General features: G+C 43.4%; 1 protein-coding gene across 4 annotated transcripts in view; it reads left to right on the top strand.

Moving 5' to 3' along the window:
* Positions 1-2,789: 2,789 nt before the first annotated feature.
* LOC121547078 (ubiquitin carboxyl-terminal hydrolase 22-like) overlaps positions 2,790-21,733 on the top strand; it is a 33,456-nt gene continuing 14,512 nt past the window's right edge. For 3 of the 4 annotated variants that reach the window (XM_045209755.1, XM_045209756.1, XM_045209754.1), the window contains exons 1-3: positions 2,790-3,266; positions 17,840-17,972; positions 20,948-21,061. In XM_045209755.1, the coding sequence (XP_045065690.1) occupies positions 3,147-3,266; positions 17,840-17,972; positions 20,948-21,061 (367 nt within the window). In that variant the 5' untranslated portion in view covers positions 2,790-3,146. The remainder of the gene's footprint in view (positions 3,267-17,839; positions 17,973-20,947; positions 21,062-21,733) is intronic. The other variant, XM_045209757.1, reaches the window with a different exon arrangement.

Below are 21,733 nucleotides of genomic sequence, written 5' to 3'. Positions count from 1 at the left end.
ATGCAGGGTGAGATCATCCATGAGGATCCTGAGTGAGCAGTGAGAATGTTCATACATCTGAAATGTAACTTTATACAATATAATTTAATCCACATGAGATACTGTGTATATACAGTGCATTCGGAAAGTATTCAGACCCCTTGACTTTTTCAACATTTTGTTACGTTACAGCCTTATCCTAAAATTGATTAAATAATAAATGTTCCTCATCAATCTACACACAATACCCCATAATGACAAAACAAAAACACATTTTTAGACATTTTTGCAAATGTATTAAACAGAAATACCTTATTTACATAAGTATTCAGACCCTTTGCTATTAGACTCTAAATTGAGCTCAGGTGCATCCTGTTTCCATTGATCATCCTTGAGATGTTTCTACAACTTGATTAGAGTCCACCTGTGGTAAATTCAATTGATTGGACATGATTTGGGAAGGCACACACCTGTCTATATAAGGTCCCACAGTTGACAGTGCATGTCAGAACAAAAACCAAGCCATGAGGTTGAAGGAATTGTCAGTAGAGCTCCGAGACAGGATTGTGTCGAGGCACAGATCTGGGGAATTGTACCAAAAAATGTCTGCAGCATTGAAGGTCCCCAAGAACACAGTGGCCTCCATCATTCTTAAATGGAATAATTTTGGAACCACCAAGACTCTTCCTAGAGCTGGGCGCCCGGCCAAACTGAGCAATCGGGGGAGAAGGGCCTTGGTCAGGGAGGTGACCAAGAACCCGATGGTCCCTCTGACAGAGCTCTAGAGTTCTAATATAATATAAAATATAATCAGGTAAATGTGCATATGAAGAGAACTGTGCAAGACAAAAAAAAGCATCAATCAAGAGTTATGCTTAGATAATAAGGTAGAGCTGACAGAGAGAGCTTTACAAGGCACATAATATAAGAACTAAAATATTAGGCCCGAGCCTAGATACCACATAGATGACTATATTTGGAGCACAGAGTTAGTCTGCCTGACTGGAACTCATCTACTATCCTTGGCAGCATATGTGTGAAACAGATTGCCTTCAGTTTAGGGATGACATCAGCACAGAACTTCACATCAAATGGCACACCAATAACAACTTGCTCGGATGGAGCCGAGACAAGCAGTTTGCATCTCTCCAGTCCTGTGCAGAACATGCCCATTTGCACCATGTAGTACCCACGGGCTCCATTAGGTTGCAGCTGACGAACCCCATCCACCAGCTTCACATCGGTGAGTTTGCCAGAAAACAGTTCAGTCAGAGACTCACATTTCTTACTCAGAACAGGACATTTGATTTCTAGAAGTTCTTGAGAGATTAACACTCCATCTGGGCTTGCAGAAAGCCTTGGCTCCTTGACACTCACTACTGTGCCTCTAATTTCCAGACTAAACCCACAGCTCTCCATCCATGTGTAGGCCACCTGCTCGTTCTCCTTGCCATATGTGGTTGCTGAGTTCCCATGGAACGTGGGGAAGAGATGCTCCCGCACAAAGTTGTCAGGATTTGTTGAGGTGCGCACAGGAACCTTCTTTGCTGAGCTGGTAGTTATCTGAAATGTATGTGTGTCATACCACACATGGGAGGCACTCTGCTTTAGTGACCTCCTCCAAGCTGGCACATTTACACTCCTCCAGCTTAACATAAACATCATAAAATGACAGCATTTCTGACACTGCATGTTGATGCCATGTTCACCATGAGGCTGCTGTTGCTGTTGCTGGAACTTGATGACTGTTTGGTTTAGCTTTGATACACTTGTGCAGAAGGCTCCCCCCTGGAACATTGGCCCCTTCCAAACTCTTCTTAGGTGCGTTTTGAGGTCACTAGCTAACGTTTGCAAAACGGCAAGAACGCCAAAACGGAAGTCCTCCACAAAACAGAACGTGACATTGTTTTGTTTCCGGGTTCTTAAATAAGGTGAATACATAAGGCCAACTTTAACTTTAATATCCTGGAGGCATACTTACACATCCTGTCTCATTACTTTGCGTGAATGATATCTCTGAACTTTAAACAATGCGAAATTCTAATACAAAATTATTTGCTTAGCTTCTTTCTCTTCTGTGGCTGCATGAAATAGCAAACATAATGTGAATTCAACAATTACATTTACGTCATTTATGACATTACATTCTTTGTTACTCCCTGATAAAACAATAACATCCATAATGTAGTTAGGCAGTGGGTTGAAAATAGACTCCAAGATCCGGATTTAAGCAAGCTCTTGGCTCAGTTCTCGCCCTGTGTGCATCCATATGTAACCAGTGTGAAATGGCTAGCTAGTTAGCGGTGCGCACTAGTAGCGTTTCAATCGGTGACGTCACTCGCTCTGAGACCTTGAAGTAGTTGCCGCGGATTTTGAGGAGCGACGGGTAACGGTGCTTCGAGGGTGACTGTTGTCGATGTGTGCAGAGGGTCCCTGGTTCAAGCCCAGGTAGGGGCGAGGAGAGGGACGGAAGCAACACTGTTACACATATGCGTGCAGAAATGTACGCCCACCTTGATGTATAGCACCGCCCACCTTGATGTATAGCACCGCCCACTGGGCGAAATGACGTGAAAACAGTGTGTCCCCCAAGGAAAGAGGCCCACCGGAGAGGAAGCATGAAGGTTCATGTAGCCAATGGGAGTCGTTTGACGAGCGGATATGGCTTGTAATAAATAATGGAGCCAATCACAATATCATTTTCCGCATAGGGGCGGGACATAATACGGAAACGATACCCACACACGCCAATCAAAACCAGGCACCCCTTTCCATTGGCAGATCGAGATATGAATGAGGTGGGGCTTGCAGCAACGCTCGCGGTGTTCTGTTGAAATTCCTTTGCCGAACATTAGCTAGCTAAAATAACTGGAACTAAAGCTATAGCTACTGAAGTGTGGACAACGACAAATACGACCCAAATGTGGATTTAATTGCAGAAAAATGTCAAAAATCTGGAATGGGATTACTCAAGGATTGCATTGATGTGTACTGCATTTACCTCCGATTTAGCTGTGGCTACCTCTCAAGCTAGCCAAATCGGAACAATCGGTGGATAGCTTGCTAACTAACGTTAAACGTAACTAGATAGCTAATTCTTTAACGTCAGGACAAGGACGGAGCACGTTTCATTGCTAAAAATACGCAAAACGAATGTTGTTACTGTCATGAGTCCAGCCGGGTGCCCCCATGTGAACGGGTTCAAAGTGGATAACTGGAAACAGAATCTACGGGTCATTTACCAATGCTTTGTGTGGAGTGGGTCTGCCGAAACCAGGAAACGCAAGGTAAATATTTAAACGTTAGTTAGCTACTACTAACTAGTTCAGAACATGTATGCGGACCGCTTCTCGAGAGAACAGTGCCTACGACGTCTCGCTGGCTAACTGTCGTACATAGTCATTGTTACCAAGCCACACACGAAGAGGCAACTCAAAACAGTGTGTGACAGACCCTGTTTTGTCGATTAACTAGTGATATTTGCTACAGTTTCCCACGCACGGATAGAACTTGTCGAACGTTAGCTAGGTAACGTTTTTACATTTTCAGGAATGGCTGTTTCTATCGGCTTGGGCACTTGTACATTTGCTAACGCGGACTGTTGCAGTTTTAGACAGAATTGACACTGACTGAGGGGTGTGTGAGAGACTGTTAGCGAGCTCAGCTCACTACCTAAACCCCCTACATCTCTTGCATCACAAAATCAACCCTGCCTGCTATGTGTGCGCGCGCCTGTTTAAGCAGTCCCAGTTTTTTTTACGTCATTGCATTCCCAGCTAGCTACATCGCTAGTCTCTCTTGAAAGTCTCTTCTGGTTACTTTGAAAATATGTAAATCATGCCATGCTTCCTGAAGAACATGAACACAGTACTTTGGTTGTCTCATCCAAATGTGCATTTCCTCTGATATATCTACTTTTATGATACGCAATCAGCGCTCATCAAATGACATTGTATGTGTCACGTTTCGTAAAAAGATGTAGACTAACAATGAAATGCTTACTTACTGCCCTTTTCAGACAATGCAGAGAAACATTGAAAAATAACACGAGGAATAAATTCATAATGAGTAACAATAACTTGGGTATATACACTGAGTTTACAAAACATTAGGAACACCTTTCTAATAATGAGTTGCACCCCATTTTGCCCTTAGAACAGCCTCAATTCGTCGGGGCATGGACTCTACAAGATGTTGAAAGCGTTCCACAGGGATGCTGGCCCATGTTGACTCCAATGCTTCCCACAGTTGTGTCAAGTCGGCTGGATGTCCTTTGGGTGTTGGACCATTCTGGTCCTCTGTAGCTCAGCTGGTAGAGCACGGCGCTTGTAACGCCAAGGTAGTGGGTTTGATCCCCGGGACCACCCATACACAAAAATGTATGCACGCATGACTGTAAGTCGCTTTGGATAAAAGCGTCTGCTAAATGGCATATTATTATATTATATTCTTGATACACACGGGAAACTGTTGAGCGTGAAAAACCCAGCAGCTTTGCAGTTCACACACAAACCAGCACACCCTGCACGCCAGGCAACTACTACCATACCCTGTTCAAAGGCACTTAAATATTTTGTCTTCCCCATTCACCATCTGAATGGCACATGTACACAATCCATGTCTCAAGGCTTAAACATCCTTCATTAACCTGTCTCCTCCCCTTCATCTACACTGATTTTAAGTGGATTTAACAAGTGACATCAATAAGGGATCATAGCTTTCACCTGGATTCACCTAGTCAGTCTGTCATGGAAAGAGCAGGTGTAAGCAATGTTTTCACGGGGTACCGAGTCAATGTGGAGGGGTATGAATTCATTGGGGTAGATATGTACATATAGGTAGGGGTAAAGTGACTAGGCAATAGGATAGATAATAAGCAGTAGCAGCAGCGAATGTGATGAGTCAAAAGAGTTAGTGCAAAAGGGGGTCAATGTAGATACTCCGGTAGCTATTTGGTTAATTATTTAGCAGTCTTATGGCTTGAGGGTAGGGTCCTGTTGGTTCCGCACTTGGTGCATCAGTACCGCAACGGTACAGACAGACACAACATACGACTGATAATCTTATGTTCATTGTGACCCGAGTATGGTCTGGGGATATTACTAACTAGCTGTTGTAAAATCAACATTACATGCATGTATCTCCATAGCATGTTAATGTAACCCATGCTCCCATTGGATACAGGCAGTGCGTATTAACGCACTGTAGAAGAGATGTCAACATTACACTTTCAGACAGCTTTGGGAGAACCTAATCTCAAAGCATATTCAGCTAGTGTGCATTAGAATTCTCATGCAGTACTGTGTCTGTGTCCACACAATGCGTCATACACTACATGACCAAAAGTGCTCGTTGAACATCTCATTCCAAAATCATGGGCATTAATATGGAGTTGGTCCCCCCTTTGTTACTATAACAGCCTCCACTCTTATGCGAAGGCTTTCCACTAGATGTTGGAACATTGCTGCGGGGACTTGCTTCCATTAGCCACGAGCATTAGTGAGGTCTGGCACTGATGTTGGGCAATTAGGCCTGGCTCGCAGTCGGCGTTCCAATTCATCCCAAAAGTGTTCGATGGGGTTGAGATCAGGGCTCTGTGCAGGCCAGTGAAGTTCTTCCTCACCAATCTCAACAAACCATTTCTGTATGAACCTCGCTTTGTGCACAGAGGCATTGTCATGCTGAAACAGGAAAGGGCCTTCCCTAAACTGTTGCCACAAAGTTGGAAGCACAGAATCGTCTAGAATGTCATTGAATTTAGTGTGGGTGGGCATCGACATCTCCATTCACATATCTTTTCAAAGGTTAGGCCAACTTAATCCCATTCATCCCACCGTTGCGTTTTGTCTGAGTTCATCTGTCAAGTTACACTGAGAGGCTGCAGTGACAGTTTCAGTGTACAGTGTAGCTTCCTTCTTAATGGTTTCAACATTGAAGAAATGTAACTGTTTCATCTCGGGGACCCTCAGCTTGCTTAACAGCAACACACACACACACAGTGTAGCCAGTGTTGGTAACGTAAATGGTAACCATCTCACTATCTAAAAACATTATGAACAGTACTGTCCTTCTGACTGACTGAGTCTTCATAACACTGCTGGTTTGTATCAGTAATGCTACATAAAAATCTGCGATGGCTCTTGAAAAGGGGCTGCATGAAAACAGACAATTCATAAAATCCCCCCCACCAACTGTCCATTTCTGCTGGAGCCTCTATATTTGTTTGACTCCATGCCACCCCATCATATAAGACGTTGAAGTGCTGTCATCCTGCGTTATGCCGGGCAATCTTAGATTTAATGCATGGATTGGTATCTGTGCACTGGATAGTGGTGAGTTATGGGGAGGGAAGGTGACACCTGTGTTCAGAGCTGTCACAGACCAGGCTTGTATTTAATCAGGGCTGGCGCGACGGTCTGGGGGGCGTGGACCGGCGACTACACAGAGATTTATCATTTATTCTTTCTCGCCCTTTTTCTTTCTCTTTAAGCTGTCCTTTCCTACTCTCACTTATTTTTCACTTCCCCATTCCCCCCACGCAGTTGCCCCTGCTCCATGGTTACCTCAATTAGGATAAATGGAGTGAATGATGCAGGGATGGCAACGGTGGGATGGAGGGATGAGGAGGAGGAGGACTAACAGATAAACCATCTGGGGAGGACCTCCTAATGAGCTGTTGAATTGCTCATCGGTCTGCTTTATGAACACCTCGTTTCTGCCCTGAGATGAACAGACCCAAAGAGATGAGGTGACATTACGTTTGCAACCATCCAGGTTGTTGTGTACTGTACAGCACACCGTAGCAAGACGTTTTGAAACAGAAAATAAAACGGAGCGTTTCTAATCGGGAAAATGCAGGTATTATCTCCCCGTATCACTCTCTTTCAAACCTGTTCCGTGCCTCAACCTAGTCTGTTTCTCTTTTGATACTGTGCCCACCTCCTAAACCCCACACAGGCTCCATTTGAAGAAGAAGCAGTTGTTTTAAACACACCATGTGATGTCCCCTCACCACCTTGGACCAGCCACTCTGCCCAATTAACTTTGTGAATTTCACTAGCATGAAATCCTCTGGCAGATGGGTCTTTGAGTGATCTGATTGTTGAGGAAAGCGTAGCGCTTAACAGGCTATATAGCAGCAGTACATCAATAATTCATGCACATTATAACCAGCAGCCATTCTTCATACTCATATATAGGCTACAGCGAGTGTGTTCAGAATACATATGATCTCCAGCCTGCTGGTTGAGATGAGGGGCTTGAGGTTATTTTCTACTTTGTTACCTCTTGAGAGAGACTAGTCCTGGAGACTGCAGGTCATTGACCACATGCCCAGTCCCTGCTGGGTTTTAGTGAGTGTGTGCTAATGCAATGGTAGGAGGAGTGGCTTGCACACACAGCCTCACACACACAGTTGCATATTTTTGCATCTTCATAATTCATGGACACATAATGAGGAAGTGGATAGATCTTGTTTCTTATGATTACCAGAAATTTTTTATGAATTTATAAAATATTGATTACTTTGTATAGCTTTTTAAGACTATACATTTATTTCCCTGCTTTTGAGAGGAGCTGGCTACTGTACTGGGAGACATTCAGCAATTGTGCTAAGCTCACGATATGCTAACTTCAATCTCCATCTGCACGCAGAGACATAAAAACGGTATCCATGAGTTTCTCTGACTCTGAGTAAGTAAACGTCCTAAATCTCAAAATATCGCAGTATCCCTTTGAACATGTGGCAGCGTTCTGACTGGAATATACATTTATGTAATGTGTATTCATACAGGCTGGCGTCTGTCATTTTATATAAAAGCTCTGAGAGATAGCCTAAGGATTCTATTTTTGTTAACTTCAGGACTGTACGTACATTTCCCAACCAAAAGCCATGGATTACAGGCAACATCCGCACTGAGCTAAAGGCTAGAGCTGGACACTAATCTGGACGCTTATAAGAAATCCTGCTACGCCCTCCGACAAACCATCAAACAGGCATAGCGTCAATACAGGACCAAGATTGTACTCCCTGTTCACCCATGACTGCGTGGCCGCGTACGATTCCAACACCAGCATTAAGTTTGCCTGCGACACGAAGGTGGAAAGCCTGATCAACAACAATGAGACAGCCTACAGTGAGGAGGTCAGAGACCTGGCAGTGTGGTGCCAGGACAACAACCTCCCTCAACGTCAGTAGGACAAAGGAGTTGATAGTGGACTACAGGAAACAAAGGGTTGTAGTGGAGCAGGTTGACAGCTTCAAGTTCCTCGTGTCCACATCACTAAGGAATTATCATGGTCCACACACACCAACACAGTCGTGAAGAGGGCATGACAATGCCTCTTCCTCCTCAGGAGGCTGAAAAGATTCGGCATGGGCCCTCAGATTCTCAAAGTTCCACAGCTGCACCATTGAGAGCATCTTGACTGGCTGCACCACCGCTTGGTATGGCAACTGCTTGGCTTCCGACCGCAAGGTGCTACAGTGGGTATTGCGTACGGCCCAGTACATCACTGGGGCCGTGCTCTTTGCAATCCAGGACCTCTATACCAGGCGGGGTCGGAGGAAGGCTAATGGTTCATTATTTAACTACCTGCATTGACCCTGTTTGCACTAACTCTTTTGACTCATCACATACGCTCCTGTTACTTTTTTAGTATCTATCCTGTTACCTAGTCACTTTAGCCCTACTTATATGTACATATCTACCTCAATTACCTCGTACCCCTGCACATCGACTAGGTACTAGTTCCCCGTGTATATAGCCAAGTTATTGTTACTCATTGCGTATTTATTCTTTATGTTATTTTTATATTATATCTCGTTTTTTCTCTCCGCATTGTTGGGAAGGGCCCGTAAGTAAGCATTTCACTGTTAGTCCACACCTGTTGTTTACGAAGCATGTGACAAATTTGCGTTTGATTTGATCTATCTGGCACTTCTGAGCTCATTGCTTTCTATCCCATCATGTCTTGCATTTCACAGTCACGCTCTCTGTCTCTCTGTTGGCCAGTTTATCAGTCCGAGCAGAACAGTGAGTCTTGTTGGTCAGTTCAGAGGTTCTTTCCATCAGCCTGCTGCTCGCCTCTCCTTTTGATGTTTGTTTCATTTAGTCGCCACTGTTACATGTCTGCTGCCTAGCCCCCTTTCCCCCTCACCCTCACTGCAGCATGCCCCCTCGCCAACACAGAGGAGCCCTTCTCTCACTCCGGCCCAGCCAAGCACTGATGTCATCCCTGAAAAAGACCAATCAACATTCTTAGACCTCTCTCACTCTTGTCCAATTTCACTTCCACATTGAACACATTGTGTCAACTAAAACACATCAGCATGAATGCGTTTGTGCTTGTATCATTTGTGCGTGTGTGTCAGGGTTTCCATGACCGGGAAGATTTTTATTTACCGGCCATTTGAGAAATGTACCGTACCCATATGCATTGCAAGTTACAGAAATATTTTAATTGACAAGTAACTCCTATGCTGTCAAGATCGCCTCTGAACACTGAATATTTTAACTTTACAAATAGATAAACATCTTTAGTTAGCTACATCGCCCACCTTAGCCATTTGATCCCTGGTTCATTGAATGAGGGAATTATTTCATAAGTATTCGGTTGGAATTGTAATGTTGCAGGGTGGCCAACCATCCTCCAGGAGATTCCAGGAGAGCTACTGGGTGTGCAGGCTTTTGCTCCAGCCCTGCTCGAAAACGCCACATTGTAAAACATCAGCTGCTCAACAGGACCTTGATAAGCTGACTGCTGTGTTTTGAGCAGAGTTGGATCAAAGGTCTGCACACCCAGTAGCTCTCCAGATGGAAGGTTGACGGGCCATGTGTTTTATACAGTAGCCTATCAGTGCAGTATTTTACTTTGTGGGGGGTTAAGTGCCTTGCTCAAGGCCACAACGGCAGGAGATACTGTATAATACATGGGATCAGAGACCAGCAGCCTTCCATTGCCAATACCAGTGATAATAATGAAGGTTATTTTGTGAAGTGGTTCCTTGTACAATTTTCAGTGACATTTTTGGCCCATGGTGAAATACCTTTTTTTGGGGGTGGGGGGTGGAATTGACTTGAGCTTTTGGACAAGTGAAAAATCAGTCCTACTTGTCTAAATGAACAAGTGGCTAAAAAAGTTGATGTCAAGCCCTGGGCTTGCTAATATGACTAGGATTGTGCCTTTTGCTTCTGGACAACGAAAGAAAGTTGATATGAAAACCAATAGAACACGAGAGAAATGGCATAGCGTTGGGTCCAATAGGGAAGTAAATGGAAATAAATTATATTACTCCTGTCTATACAGAAAGAAAGAAAATAATTCACAATACTTCACCAAAAAGCATGACATGGCCACAGAGGAGACGAGGATCATTAGCTTATTTTTAAAAAATTGCTGTGGATTCTTTCAAACCACAAGCTCGTAGGTCTATGCCTATTTGGGAAGCCTGCAATTTGGGCAGCGCGTAGAGGCCTAGCTGATTATTGAGTTGCGGCTGTTGGTGAAAAGCATTTAAAATATGTGTGAAGATAATGTGTCTAGAGTATGATTTAAAATTGAGACAAGAAGGGGAGGGGCGTGTGTGCCGTAGATATAGGCGAGTCTCTCCAGAATGGCTCAGCTATCTCCATCCAATTCTTGCACATTCATTGTGTGAATTGTTTGCCCTTTGGATTTTTAATAATAAATTCCCAATTACATACACTACCGTTGAAAAGTTTGGGTCACTTAGAAATGTCCTTGTTTTCTAATGAAAAGCAATTTTGTTGTCCATTAAAATAACATCAAATTGATCAGAAATACAGTGTAGACATTGTTAAAATTGTAAATGGCTATTGTAGCTGGAAACGGCTGATTTTTAAAAAGAATGGAATATCTACATAGGCGTACAGAGGCCCATTATCAGCAACCATCAGTCCTGTGTTCCAATGGCACGTTGTGTTTGCTAATCCAAGTTTATAATTTTAAAAGGCTAATTGATCATTAGAAAACCCTTTTTGCAATTATGTTAGCACAGCTGAAAACTGTTGTGCTGATTTAAAGAAGCAATAAAACTGGCCTTCTTGAGACTAGTTGTGTGTCTGGAGCATCAGCAATTGTGGGTTTGATTACAGACTCAAAATGGCCAGAAACAAATAACTTTCTTCTGAAACTCGTCAGTCTATTCTTGTTCTGAGAAATGAAGGCTATTCAATGCGAGAAATTGCCAAGAAACTGAAGATCTCGTACAACGCTGTGTACTACTCCCAGCGCAAACTGGTTTGAGAAACAAACGCCTCACAGGTCCTCAACTGGCAGCTTCATTAAATAGTACCCGCAAAACACCAGTCTCAACGTCAATAGTGTAGAGGCGACTCCGGGATGCTGACCTTCTAGGCAGAGTTGCAAAGAAAAAGCCATATCTCAGACTGGCCAATAAAAATAAAATATTAAGATGGACAGTCTGAGATATGGCTTTTTCTTTGCAACTCTGCCTAGAAGGTCAGCATCCCGGAGTCGCCTATTCACTGTTGACGTTGAGACTGGTGTTTTGCGGGTACTATTTAATGAAGCTGCCATTTGAGGACCTGTGAGGTAATAGTTTCTAGGTCAAACCGTTCGGATGCTACAGATGTTTTCGTGAGAAGACCGATTTTTCGGGATGTCTCCATGGTCTGACAAACACCGCTCTAGCTCTACCATTTACTGTTCTCATTCTCGGAGTGGAAACATTGTGTGCAGAGTTCACAACCTGCTACCCTTGTGAGAAACAAGTTTTGGTTTATAACCATAATTGACGTGATCTGTAAAAAAAATCATTGTTCGGAGTGCTCCATGTGAGCAATAAGTAGTAGGTGTGGTTTCCCTGTCCTGATAATGTTGAAGGAGCGCGCACGCATAGAGGTACCTGGCCTGCTGCGCGCAAATGTAGGAGTGTTTTTAACATCCATTGCGAATGATAATATATAACAAATATAGTTCCTCAGGGTAAGGCACTTTGATAATCACCAATCCTCAGTGTGAAAGCGCAATGGAAGTTAGTCTCACTGCTGCATTGGCCTATAGGCTATGAGTTCCACATGCTAATTTCTTTAGCCGGCAATGGATCAGTGTATCAATGTAATAATAATATAATTCAGATTTTTATGATTAACCACATGAAACGAAAACAACATTATTGAAATGAAACAAAAATGCATTTATGAAAATCATAACTCGCACGCAGAACAGTAGAAATGGTAGGATAAATTGTAAGCTTCCCCAAACTTTAAACTCACGCGCACCGCCTATGAAGTCTTCATAAAATAATTGCCTCCACGTTTCCATGCTCGGATTTTGCCTATTGGCTACCTTGAAACAAGGTAAGACATGCCTCATAATATGAAATAAAACATTCAGGATTCAAACAATTAAGTATGTTTTCAAAATGCATACTGCCTCCAGCTCACATTGTAAAGTGGTGGGTGACACGCTGATATAGCCTGTTGCCTGCACTTGAATGGTGAATGGGAGACGCACTTCAATTACCAGTTGAAAAATGAAAAGTCGCTATTTTTAATCGTGCACCAAAAGTCTTTAAGAATTGTTGCACAATGAATGGGCTTATAAAAGCACGTGTTTTACTCCAAGAGCAACCAGCTGAAGAGTTGCAGGAGAAATCCCGTTCAAAATAGGCTCTGTATGCTGTGCGCGTGTGGTAGTTGTGTTGGATGAATAAGATGTATTTTGACAAATACACACTGGGCAATTTTAATTTCACTAAATTATGCAAATTAACCTATAAGCATGACGGTGAAATGTATTTTATTATTTTATCGGCTTTTAATTATTTTTTTGGGGGTGGGGCGCAAAAGCCGGCTAACGGAAACCTGCGTGTGTGTAATGTATCGGTGTGTTGCGAGCCAGCAGCAGTCTTTTTTTGATTTGATATATTATACAGTGGGGAGAACAAGTATTTGATACACTGCCGATTTTGCAGGTTTTCCTACTTACAAAGCATGTAGAGGTCAGTAATTTTAATCATAGGTAAACTTCAACTGTGAGAGACGGAATCTAAAACAAAAATCCAGAAAATCACATTGTATGATTTTTAAGTAATTCATTTGCATTTTGTTGCATGACATAAGTATTTGATCACCTACCAACCAGTAAGAATTCCGGCTCTCACAGACCTGTTAGTTTTTCTTTAAGAAGCCCTCCTGTTCTCCACTCATTACCTGTATTAACTGCACCTGTTTGAACTCGTTACCTGTATAAAAGACACCTGTCCACACACTCAATCAAACAGACTCCAACCTCTCCACAATGGTCAAGACCAGAGAGCTGTGTAAGGACATCCGGGATAAAATTGTAGACCTGCACAAGGCTGGGATGGGCTACAGGACAATAGGCAAGCAGCTTGGTGAGAAGGCAACAACTGTTGGCGCAATTATTAGAAAATGGAAGAAGTTCAAGATGACGGTCAATCACCTTCGGTCTGGGGCTCCATGCAAGATCTCACCTCGTGGGGCATCAATGATCATGAGGAAGGTGAGGGATCAGCCCAGAACTACACGGCTGGACCTGGTCAATGACCTGAAGAGAGCTGGGACCACAGTCTCAAAGAAAACCATTAGTAACACACTACGCCGTCATGGATTAAAATCCTGCAGCGCGCGCAAGGTCCCCCTGCTCAAGCCAGCGCATGTCCAGGCCCGTCTGAAGTTTGCCAATAACCATCTGGATGATCCAGAGGAGGAATAAGAGAAGGTCATGTGGTCTGATGAGACAAAAATAGAGCTTTTTGGTCTAAACTCCACTCGCCGTGTTTGGAGGAAGAGGAAGGATGAGTACAACCCCAAGAATACCATCCCAACCGTGAAGCATGGAGGTGGAACCATCATTCTTTGGGGATGCTTCTCTGCAAAGGAGACAGGACGACTGCACCGTATTGAGGGGAGAATGGATGGGGCCATGTATCGCGAGATCTTTGCCAACGTCCTCCTTCCCTCAGTAAGAGCATTGAAGATGGGTCGTGGCTGGGTCTTCCAGCATGACAACGACCCAAAACACACAGCCAGGGCAACTAAGGAGTGGCTCCGTAAGAAGCATCTCAAGGTCCTGGAGTGGCCTAGCGAGTCTCCAGACCTGAACCCAATAGAAAATCTTTGGAGGGAGCTGAAAGTCTGTATTGCCCAGCGACAGCCCCGAAACCTGAAGGATCTGAAGAAGGTCTGTATGGAGGAGTGGGCCAAAATCCCTGCTGCAGTGTGTGCAAACCTGGTCAAGACCTACAGGAAACGTATGATCTCTGTAATTGTAAACAAAGGTTTCTGTACCAAATATTAAGTTCTGCTATTCTGATGTATCAAATAGTTATGTCATGCAATAAAATGCAAATTAATTACTTAAATCATACAATGTGATTTTCTGGAGTTTTGTTTTAGATTCCGTCTCTCACAGTGGAAGTGTACCTATGATAAAATGTACAGACCTCTACATACTTTGTAAGTAGGAAAACCTGCAAAATCGGCAGTGTATCAAATAGTTGTTCTCCCCACTGTATACTGTATTTTTATTTTAATACAGTCATCTCGGTTTTCATTTGAAGCATATTTTATATCCTTCGCTTGTTCGTAACAATTGCAAAGGAATTGGCAACTTTGTATTTGTAGTCCCATTCGTTCTGAAATTATCAGCGGTCACAGAAAGACAGATAAACATCTTGATTTTGTGTTTAGCAGAGATCTTCTGTGTATAAAGTGATGCGGAAAGGCAAAAAAGCATCTAACGACGCAATTTAACGATGCTCCAACTAGGCTTTGGCGGGGTATTTGGAAAAAGCCACAGGATGCTCTTTCAATTACGTCATTACTGTCACAACTAATTTTTTCAATACATTTGAATATTTGTAGCTACTTTAAGTTATTACCTGCAGTCAACTTGTGTAATACCTTAGGAGATAAAGCAGATTGCGTTCTTCATTTCACTTGTCACATTATTTAAAATTATGAAGCTTACCGTAGTTCCCCAGAACAGTTGAGCCAGTCACGTACTTGTTTGTAAATAGCACAAAGGGAGAAGGCGAGCTGGTGAGTCCATAGCGTTCTATATTTATCGACGAGTCTCTGTTGTGCAGCGCACATGAGATGATGAACTTAAACTTGTATGCAAATCACTACTAAATGTTTGCCATCATATATCTTATAATGGCTTACTGCCAGAAGTCAAAGAGCTTTGGATGAGTTATCTGTACAGCTGCCATTTTTTTCCTGTGCTTCCTTATGGTGTTTTTTTTCTCCTCTGTTCTTCTCCCATCTGCTCCGTGTACACGTGCTGCTCTTCTTTCAGAAAAGCATGCATCACAACTTTCTTCATTTGCACAATTTTTCTCGTTCACTTTCTCTTGTAAATGACCACACTCGCTGAAAATGACATTTGGTAGCTACTAGCTATGCTTGTATAACTTTATGAGCTGGATTTGCCTGTCTTTGCAATTAGTTTAGGTTAGTTTTCACTCGTTAGCATTTAGCTATGTGATTTCGCTATTAGTTTGTGCTAGTTCTGCAGTCTGGTAAGAGGCCCAATGGGCTTTTCTTGCATTTTTAGCGCCCCCTTTTGTGCTATACCGGTAATGCCGTAAATCCCGGTATGAAAGAAGGACGGTATGACAATATGAAAATCTGTATACCGCTCAAGCCTAGCTCCTACGAAGGTTTTAATGATGAATTTAGCCTTAAGATGGGCCCTGTTCTGATCTGTCTCCAGCCCTTTTAATCAGATGGTCTGGTCACAGGGGCGAGGCTGTGATCGATACACCTCCTAATAGGACATCAACACCAACAGGAAAGACTGCTGACAACACTGCCCTACCCTGGTCTGCCTGCTGCAGAGGAGGGATGGCGGGAGAGGAAGAGGAAGGTGGACTGTGGAAAAAAGAGAATGGGAGAGAGGATAGAGAATGCATCCATACTGGGTAAAATACAGATGGAGGAAGTGAAGAGAACGATGAGAGAAATAGATGGAAAGGAAGAAAAGAGGGGGAATGAGCAATGTAGGAGGGATGTATGACGACGGGGGTGTGCGAGGGCAGGCTGTGAGTCTGGGACAGACTGAGGGGCTGAGAGCAGCTGTACTGCAGTGCAGAATACTGTTGTCACGATACCAATTTTTAGGCGTATTAGCCAAAGTCACAGAATGGCACTTGATCCAAACAGATCTTTTGAGTTCAAGAGACAGCCATGTATGCGTTAATGAATCCATTATGCAATCATACAATCAATTTGACTTTGGTAAAAACAATCTAACTACATAACAACATAATGGTAATAATTTATTTGAATGGTAAATCGCATGATAAACTGGCTCTTCTTTAAATGTATTCGTAATCTTCATTTAAAAGGTTTTGGCTCCCCTTCTCTTCAACATGCTAGCACAATAAATGTAATTCTACATTTCAAAGGAAAAATGATCTCAGCTGGGATTTGAACTTGCCGCAAATGGCTAAAATAACCAGATGCCAGGTGTGAGCTAGCTTAATCGTCCAATTTGAAAATTGGTGCGTGTTGTAGTATCTTTGATTAGCAGACGGTGCCATAGAATTGCTGTTAAGGAGGCTGTCATGGAAAAGTGTTCTATCATGTCCAACTACGTCAACAATTGTAATTGGCTGATATGGAATTTGAACCGTTTATAATAATATAATAATATGCCATTTAGCAGACGCTTTTATCCAAAGCGACTTACAGTCATGTGTGCATACATTTTTGTGTATGGGTGGTCCCGGGGATCGAACCCACTACCTTGGCGTTACAAGCGCCGTGCTCTACCAGTTGAGCTACAGAGGACCAATAATTATAATCACGGCCACCTGGTGAGGATGGCATAGGGCTAAATGGGCCAGGTTATGGAATGGGAATGGCTAACATGTAGCCTTTGATCACGTACAACTACGTCTACGATTTTAATTGGCTGATGCTTAAAGGGTTTTATGGAGATTTTGTCTTGTCTGTGTTTTCTTTCTCATGCGTGCACTCTCTCCTCTGACACTGTCTGTGTGTGATTTGTGCTTCCACTGCACCAACTGATTTTGTCTGAGGCAATAGTCATGGTGTAAAAATGTGTCACTGATCTCTCGGCTCATTCAGGTGGCATGTCACTAGGGACACGGTGGCAGGACAGCTTGCCATGTCAAAATGGGCTCGGTGCAAAATGGTACAGCAAAGAGACTGTAACAGTAAGGCTACCCTAACGGCAGCCTAAAGAAAAGGAAACCAAAAAGGTCTAGGTCTATTTCAAGATCAGGTTGTAAGCCTGGTTGTAGACCTACCAGTATTATTGATAGAATGCCAAATGGGTTCTCTTTATTGAGAATACATTGTGTGTAGTGGACTTGTGATCTCCAGGCTGATGATGTCTTTGGTACATGAAATGGGATAAGGGAGGGGTTTGGCGTGTGTGGGAGCTGCTGATCTGGCAACCCTGTTCTCAATCTTCTCCACCCTGCAAAAGGTGCAGAGATGAGGCAAGAACAGTGTAACCAAACACCCACACGCCAGCTGAAAATGACACTCTGGCTTTCTCTTGCCCTGTCTCTCTCCATGACAAAAGGGATATGGTGTTTCATCATGTGCCCTTCATCCCTTTGTGTCCCAGAGATGCCAGGTGTTCTGTGCAGCCTGTTTGTCTTTGGTGAAAAGAAAGTAAAGTACAACAATTTTGTTGCAGCCTTTCTCTCTGTTAGGCTCCAACATGGCTGCCCACTTTCACTATAAACTCGGTCTGAATCCGGTCTGATTCACCAACCTGAGACTTCGTGAGTTTATGATGGTAATGATGACCCTTTTGGTTTCTGTCAGTGATCCTCAACCTGAGGCCCTCTCTTTCTCGCCCCCTGCAGGCCAAGTCGTGTGTCTGTCACATGTGCGGCGCCCACCTGAACCGGCTCCACTCCTGCCTGTCCTGTGTCTTCTTTGGCTGCTTCACCAAGAAACACATCCACGAGCACGCCAAAAACAAACGACACAACCTAGGTAAGACCAGCGCGTTCACACACACGAGCACAACAAACGACAAGGGACACAACCCCGCTTGAGATCATCACAGCAAACTGCTCACTGTCCTATCAGGTTGGGTGGTGCTGTAGTGTAGCTCTCCTCTTCTCATATGGACCACAGCTTGAGTCCCCACCAGCTCTACTCTGCCCTCACAGAGGAGAAGCCATAGAATAGTGATGTGCCATACTGGTCATCCTATACGTAAATTGATAGTCGGATCAGATGATACTCGTGATTGGAAAAGTGTTTTAATATGCCTAAGTAGATATTGGCAAAATACCTCCCTGCACATTCTCACTGGAAAAAAAACTGCAGATTAGGATCAGCGCACAGAGGTTTGCCTGAACTTGCAGCGGGCAGCCAAGTTTCATCTTTTTTTCCATACCCTTGCCCCGCTTGTTAGATATTATGCACATTGATAGCTTGATAGCAAACGTCCTTACCGTGTGATTTATTATAGTAGCCGGCAGCAGCAATCTAAATGATCAGACCAAAAAACAGTGGACGGAGATATAGAGTTTCACTTTATCCAATCAGAGCAGCAGGCTCAACGTACAGCCTGCCCTTCTCTTTACAGACAGCCAGATGAGTTATTTAGACCATGTAGAACCTCGCACATGACTGACTGACATGAGAAAGATGTGTGTTGGCACCCGATTTTATATTTTTTATCACGGATAATTACTAAAAATACTCGGATCATAATCGTATCCACAAAATTCCCCATATCCGTTACAATACTAGTTTTGTCCGACTACTCGGCACACCCCTACCATAGAACATCTGCTCTGCTCCTCTACCTCAGTCTTACTCCATTCACATTCGACACATCAGACCTGTACAGCACCACCACACCACTCCGCCACCTGCCAGGTCTCCCACCCACACCCCTGAAACATTAGACTCCTAATTAACCCCCTCCGCTTAACTAGGCAGGCCTCCGCTACCCCCATTCAGCCTCCAATCACACACTGGCCCAAACAAAGACTGCTAAGTAGCAAATTATACTGTTGAGGAGGGTAATAAGCACCCAGTAAATACAAATGTGTGTCCTTTTGTTCTGCTCTAGGGAAAGCACTGCTTTTTTATGGTGGCAGAACCCCAAATGAGCCCATGACAAGCAGAACATGTCAACAAACCTTATTGTGTTGTTATCAGTGCTGTTGTTACTTCCACCTCACAGTACCAAATCAGAGATGGAGCTGATTGTGACATAAATCACCAACTCGTTATGCAACATAATCGCAACACGCCAAGATTGATGCCCCAGGGGCTATTGAATGTCACCTGTGTATTTGGCCACACATAGGCACTAGGCAGCAATGGGTTGCTGATTCTCTGCCTGAGCAGCTCAGTGCATTGCAGCCTGGGTCTATTAGCATATTGGCCATAGATAGATTTACGCTACAGCGGTAGGAGAAGAAAAGAAGGACAGATCTCACTAGACAAGTGTGCAGAGTAATTAACACATCTTAATAAACCCAACATAATTCAATTAAACCAGTTCCTTCTCCTCTTCTGGATTATTTTCTTTTCACCTCATTTTCCAGTAATTTTTTGGTTTCTTTCTTCCGTTCAGATATTTGGTCTGTTCTTCCTCAATTTGGCTCTTGGTATTATGTTTGTCTCCCTGTATCGGGTTATTTATCTTTCTCTCCGTCCTTTTTCTGGGTTCCCATGGTAACCTGCAGGTCTGTGGGTTTATTTTCCTTTAGTCTTCTCTCAGCAAGTCTCACCTTGTTACGCAACCTCTCTCTCGCTCTCGCTCTCGCTCTCGCTCTCTCTCGCTCTCTCTCGCTCTCCAGTTCTTATTGTGCCATTAACAGTGTGCCTGTCATTCAATCTGAGGCCTAAGGCTAGGGTTTTACTTTTCAGTCTCTATCCTATTTTATTGTGCTCGATTAGGTAAATTGCCTCCCTTGTTGATGTGGCAATCTGCAGGAAAGTTATATCTTCACTACAATGACAGCATTATAGGCTGATGTCCAATACCCACGGCATATTACAGCTGTAAAACTTGTAGTATTTGGTTTGGTGTGTGAATTGAATCTACAGGCAGACTTGATGTTCCACTCTTTGCTATTAGCTGCAGCTTGGTATTCACCAACACCTGCAGGGCCCAGTGTGACATTTCAATACATTGTCACAGCTGGCTCTCCAGTCAACACTATCTATCCACATTAATACCGTAATTAATCATTTGGGTGATCATTTAGAGACACACACACACACAACCTGCATGTCCCTTGCTTTCTCCACATACACCTGATGATCGTTATGTCTGCCTCAAGCAGCCAATTGAATAGGCATGTTGTCATGGGAACTGCAAACAGGTATTGGAGCTATGGTTGCTGACAAGGTGAGGAGGATATGAGGGATAAAGAGAGGTGCAGCTTTTACCTGGCTCTATCCTCTTCATATCCCTCTGTCTGTGTGAGTACCTACATGCATGGTAGCTGACTAGTTGACTGTGAAAGGGGGATTTTCAGATGAAATGGTGGAAAAGATGTCAACTATGGCTGATGAAATGATGAAATGTTCAAGTGGGGATGTGTTCACATTGACTAATCCCTTTGCACTCCCTCTCACTCCGTATCTTTTTCTACACCTCGTCATTACTGTGCTAAGGATGTTAGCAGAAAGTCAAGATGTCAGCACACAAGCTGGCCTTGCAGAGGTAGAGAACTAGCTAGCTGCATACTCTCCTTTCTCCAGGACTAATCTTGGAATTGCGTCCCAAATGGCACCCTTTTCCCTCTATAGTGCACTGGGCCCTGGTCAGAAGTAGGACACTATATATAGGGAATAGGGTGCTATTTGGGACACACCCTAGAGCTACAAATGAACGGAATGTTCCAACATAGCCTTGAGCTGTTTCATAACTCCTTCTCCTCTCCATCTATCATTTTTCTCTCATTCATTCCCATTCTCTTTGTTTTTTTTTCTTCCAGCTATAGATCTATTGTATGGAGGGATATACTGCTTTGTGTGCCAAGACTACATATACGACAAAGATATGGAACAGATTGCCAAAGAGGAACAAAGGAAAGCGTGGAAATTGCAAGGTATGTTCTTTCCCCTTTTCAATCCCCCAGTATTGCCCTCTGACGTATACAGTGACACCTTGGCTATAGTCACAGATGTATGGAGCCATAGTACAGTATAGGGTTGCATGATTAATCACATTTTAAATGGAATTGTGATATTGATATGCACAATATCCATATAACAAGAGGCTGTGATATTTAGAAACGCCACTTAGGAGCCTCTTTTTTGTGTGTTTTTTAAAAAAACTACTTTTGATGTATTGCTCGAGTTTAGCGTTCTCTCTCTGTCTCTCTTTTGGCATGTTCCCAATCCCACACACCAAGCCCCGCCCCCTGTCACTCAAGCAGGCAGTTTCTCATGCTCAAGATTCACTCTGCAATGCATTGACCAAACAACAGCAGGCAGTCAACAGGTTTTTCCAAAAAAGAACGACACGCCTTTCCACTTTGCTTCTTAATATAAATCCACATGTTCTCTATATTATACTATTCTTTCTGTGTAAGTTGCTCGCTAGTAAGTTGGTTTTAGCAAGCTGCAAAAGTGCCCCAAAACATTTTTTTAGCCGCTAATGCCAATTGCTTGCTAGCTAAATCTGGGAAACTCTCTTTTCACACCACATCGATATCAGGTTAGGAGACTGAGGTTAAGGTTAGGAAAAGGGTTAGTGAAAATGCTCTCTAACCTGCTGT

The sequence above is a fragment of the Coregonus clupeaformis genome, chromosome 31, assembly GCF_020615455.1.
Source record: "Coregonus clupeaformis isolate EN_2021a chromosome 31, ASM2061545v1, whole genome shotgun sequence".
Classification (NCBI taxonomy): Eukaryota; Metazoa; Chordata; class Actinopteri; order Salmoniformes; family Salmonidae; genus Coregonus; species Coregonus clupeaformis.
The sequence above is the reverse complement of the archived record's forward strand: the minus strand, read 5'-3'. Positions and strand labels throughout refer to the sequence as shown.